Source organism: Montipora capricornis, unplaced genomic scaffold (genome assembly GCF_036669925.1).
Source record: "Montipora capricornis isolate CH-2021 unplaced genomic scaffold, ASM3666992v2 scaffold_456, whole genome shotgun sequence".
In the NCBI taxonomy this organism is placed as follows: Eukaryota; Metazoa; Cnidaria; class Anthozoa; order Scleractinia; family Acroporidae; genus Montipora; species Montipora capricornis.
In genome coordinates, this window is record NW_027180191.1 from 30306 (window position 1) to 35000 (window position 4695).

The window sequence follows — 4695 nt, forward strand, 5'->3', positions numbered from 1 at the left end:
GGAAACGGTGATCTTAACGCTTTTCCAACAAACTTTCGAGTCAACAGTTTGTTGGATGCTTTGCCTGTCACAGAGTGCAATACGAGTGGCATCAAGTGTGGAAATTGCGAGAAAAGAAGCGGAGAATCTGCGTACTGCTTCACTTGTTGTTCGTTCTGGTGTGGTGACTGCCTCCCTCTGCATAACGGACTAAGGAGCAATAAAGAACACCACGTATTGGCTTTGAGAGTATTTTAAATCAGCCGACTCTTTGCGGGAAACACGAGAAGAAAAAACTGAAGTTTTTCTGTCAGGAGTGCAAAATAGCCATTTGCAACGCTTGTGCTCTTACAGATCACGAAGGTCACGCCAAGATTGTTTTGGAAGATGCCGCAAAGGAACGCAAATCGATAGTCAATGCAGCAATTGAATCAAAGAAACGAAGAGCGCAGGAGAAGATGACAAGGACTGCGAAAATTGATGAAAACTGCGTTTCAATTCAAGAACAAGCCGCACGAGTGAAAAGCGACGTGCAGCAGTTTGTCGACAGTTTCATTGCAGCCATTGAAGCGCAAAAGAATCACATCTTTGATGAGGTGGAAAACAAAGTGCGAGAATCGTTGCAGCTTCTAGGAGAGCAAAGGCACGAGATTGAAGAAGACGTGAAAATGCAAGAAACAGAAATTGAAAAAACCGAAATGATTGTAAAGCGAAGCACAAACGCTCAAATCATTCAGCCCCATGAATTTCTGGACAAAATAATTCAGGAAAAAGCTGAAGAAGAAGATTCAGGTAACTCCGACATCCAACAAGTTGTGACTTTTGTCTTTAAAGGGAACGAAAAGTTGTTTGATGATCTAAAGTGCCAACATATAGGCTGTTTTGAAAGTTTTATCACCAAAACTATCCCGAAAGACTCGAGCGCCGAGGGAAAAGGAATCCGCGAAGGAACTGTTGGACTTAAAGCTGAGGTTGTTGTAACAACAAGGAACACACAGAGAGAACAATGTCACCAAGAACGTGATTGCGTGACACTGGAAATCAAAACTCGTGAAGGCCGTGACAGTGCGATCAAGCCTCAAATACAAGATAACAAAGATGGCACTTACAAGATTAACTATTTTGCCAAAAAAATCGGAACATGTCAGGCATCCGTAAAAGTTAATGGAGAACATGTTCGTGGCAGCCCTTTTGAGGTTCAAGTCAAACACAGGCAGTTCAGACCTGTGTTATCCTTTGGACAACAAGGTTCGGATGCTAGAATGCTTTGTAAACCTTGGGGGGTAGCAGTGAATGACAAAGATGAGATTGCAGTGAGTGAGTCTGGTAACCACAGAGTACAGATATTTACTTGTAATGGAACTCACTTAAGATCGTTTGGTAAGAAGGGTAATCAGCAGGGAAAGTTTAACTTTCCTGCTGGAATAGCTTTTCATGATAATAAGATTATAGTGGCAGACGCTAACAACCACCGAGTTCAACTGTTTAGTGATGAAGGTCATTATCTTAATCAGTTTGGAGGAAAAGGAAGCCGGGATCACCAGCTTCAGACTCCTTGTGGCCTGTCGATTGACAGCGATGGCAACATTATTGTTGCCGATCGTGATAACAAATTAATCAAAGTGTTTTCACTTGATGGTCGGTTTTTGCGCAGTATCGGTACTGAAGGTTCTTTAATCTATCCCTTTCATTGTATCCAACACGACAACTATCTTATTGTGTCAGACAGAGGTGATCACTGTATAAAAATTTTTAATAGGGAGGGAGAGTTTCTTCATAAATTAGGAAAGCAGGGGAAGGGGGACGGGCAGTTCGATGAACCTAGCTGCCTGTCAGTGGACAGAGCGGGACATCTGCTGGTTTGTGATACAGGCAATGACCGAATGCAGGTGTTTAAACTCAGCGGAGAGTTTAAAACTAAGTTTCGAGTAAGTGGTACAAGGGCAGGAGAGGTCATTCGCCCAGTTTCTACAGCAGTCCTTAGCGATGGTAAAATAATTGTCACCGGATTTACTAACCATCGTGTTCACATTTTTGAATAGATGCATAACTTTTCCTGCCTGATTCTTGTTATTTAGCGTCGGCGGCTTTAAAATTACTTTTGTCTTTGATAGGAACGAAAAGTTGTTTTTCATTTGTCGTTACAATGAGAATTTCTTCATTTGAATCGTTTTTAAAAGCAGTATTGCAGTTTACGCAATTTTAGCGCAGAGAGTTTCAATTTGAGGTATTTCAGGGTTAAAAGAATGTATCATAAAGGTTTTGAATTTACGCCTGGTTGTCTGAGATCTCTTAATTTTAAAGTACCCCAGCATGCATAATCAAAATTTGTTCCTGTATGTTTGCGAATTGCCTTAATCTTAAGAATCAAAGCCAGGCCAGTTTAAAAAAATTTGGCTGAAAATTGTTTCCATTAACAACAAAGAACAAATTCTTTTTATTTTAACCAACGGAGAGGAGATGGCTTTTATACTGATTTATCAATGTTAGGTGTTTTAAAAAAGGCGTGTTTCTTTAATTTAACACCGCGTACTCAGTTCTTAACCGCTGTAAGATTTTAATCGCATATATTACACTTGTTTGAGGAAGAGATTATAAAGATAAGAGAGAATTCGACATCTGCTTCTTCTATCCACTTCTTTTTAGATCGAGCTTGATATTTAATCCAAATCATCCGTTTCAAATCATCTTTGCATAATACCCGCTTTGAAAGAGGGGACGCATTGCATCACAAGTGCCCGGTGCACTGAACGAGACTTTGGAAAATGGTGGACGAATTTGTTACATTAGTTTATACTGGTTGGTTATTTAAACCAAGGGTTTAATATGATTCGAATTTTTAGTACAAATGAGTTTTCACGCCACAAATTGATTTTTTCACAACCTTATAAATGTCCTTCTTATTGATTCCAAGCTCAAAGTAAATTTTTTAAAGTCACAGTTGACAAAAAGAAGAAGGAAGACCACCTTTTTCCTCTTTTAGCATTATAATACCTTGGGAAGAGTAATTTAATTTCTTGTAGGCGATGTGTGTTTTGTAGCAATATGTTTAAGTTTAGAAATATGTACACTGTAGAGCAATTACGATAGCTGGTTTTGACATTGACCTAAGGAATTGCTAAATACTTGGTGTAAAATGCTTAATCACAATAAAAAGTAAAAGGCAAATCTGTTGTGATATATGATTCATAGGATTATGGTGAATTGTCTATTTCGCAAAAACAAGCTATCATAACTCTTTTGGAAAAAAACAGATAAGGACAAAAGAAAAATTAGCAATTGGAGGCCAACATCGCTGATCAATGTTGATGACAAAATAGGATCTAAGGCAATTGCTTTAAGATTATAAATTATCTTGCCTAGTATTATTCATTACAATCAAAGGAAGAACTGTATTTGATGCAATACGCACAATTGACGGTGTAATGGAGTACACTGAAAGATATAAAATTGACGGTCGTATGGTCGCCACTGATTTCCAGAAAGCCTTTGACTCGGTGAATAGGAATTTTTTGTCTGAGACACTTTTCACGTTTGGCTTTGGTCCTTCGTACTTTTTACCAGAATATTTCAAGTTGTGTTGTTAATAACGGATTTGCTAGTGGTCATTTTCCGATTCAAAGTGGCGTTAGGCAGGGTGATCCAATTTCGCCATACCTTTTTATTATAGTTTTAGAAGTTTTAGCCACAAGAATACGTGGGGATGCAAGAATTCGAGGTGTTAATGTAGATGGCAACGACATCAAATTGCAAATATTTGCAGATGATTTAACAGGATTTGTGAGAAATGAGCAATCATTCAATAGATTTCTCGATACAACTGAAGAATTTGGTGAATGTTCAGGCCTGCGCATTAATTATGATAAGACGGAGATACTTTTTCTTGGGAATCAACTTCCAAAACATGTGAATGATGAAACTGAAATAAGGAAGACTAAAGTTAAGAGGGCGGTGAAAATCCTGGGCGTGCATTTCACGTTTGATGTTGCCCTTAGGAAAAGCTTAATTTCGATGAAATCATGCAATCTATCAAAGAAAAGCTTAAGTTGTGGAGGTGGAGAAACTTCACTGTTATCGGCAGAATTCAAATTGTTAAAACCTTTGTAGTTCCAATAATTATGTACCTTGCTGGCTTAATTAGTTTAGACAAAGAATTGATCAAAGAAGCCAATAGCATTATATATGATTTTATATGGAAAGGCAAAGACAAGGTAAAACGGTCCTCCCTTATTAACGACGTTGAATATGGTGGTCTCAAATCCCCCCATTTAGAATCAGTTATTAAAACACAAAGAATAATGTGCTGTAAAAAATTTGCCAATGATCAAATAAGTGCTTGGAAAACGTTTTTACTGCGCTATCTCAAGTCGATTGGGGGCAAATTCATTCGTTGGTGTGATTTTGACTTGAAAAAACGTCTAGTTACTCTTCCTAAGTACTACAAAGAATGTTTCGAATGTTTTTTAGAGTGCTCGGGAGCTAAACAAAGGAATGACAGTCCTTCGCATGAAGATATATCTGAAACAGTTATATGGAACAATAGGTAATTTGTATTCACGGCAAGTCCCTCTACAATAAACGTCTGCATAGTAAAGGAATAATTAGAATTAATGATTTAATATCAGAAGAAAATCGATTTATTACTACCGGTAATTTGAATGAATCTGATTTTTCTCTGCTGGCTGTTTTTGAAATTATCGCTATAATAGATACGAT

At 37.8% G+C, this 4695-nt stretch overlaps 1 protein-coding gene across 1 annotated transcript; it reads left to right on the forward strand.

The window, feature by feature from the left end:
• Window positions 1–296: 296 nt before the first annotated feature.
• On the forward strand, window positions 297–2612 carry LOC138036073 (E3 ubiquitin-protein ligase TRIM71-like). Its single transcript, XM_068882437.1, has one exon. It carries the CDS (start codon window positions 438–440, stop codon window positions 2019–2021), a length of 1584 nt encoding a protein of 527 aa, XP_068738538.1. The 5' UTR covers window positions 297–437; the 3' UTR covers window positions 2022–2612.
• The last annotated feature ends 2083 nt before the right edge of the window (window positions 2613–4695 follow it).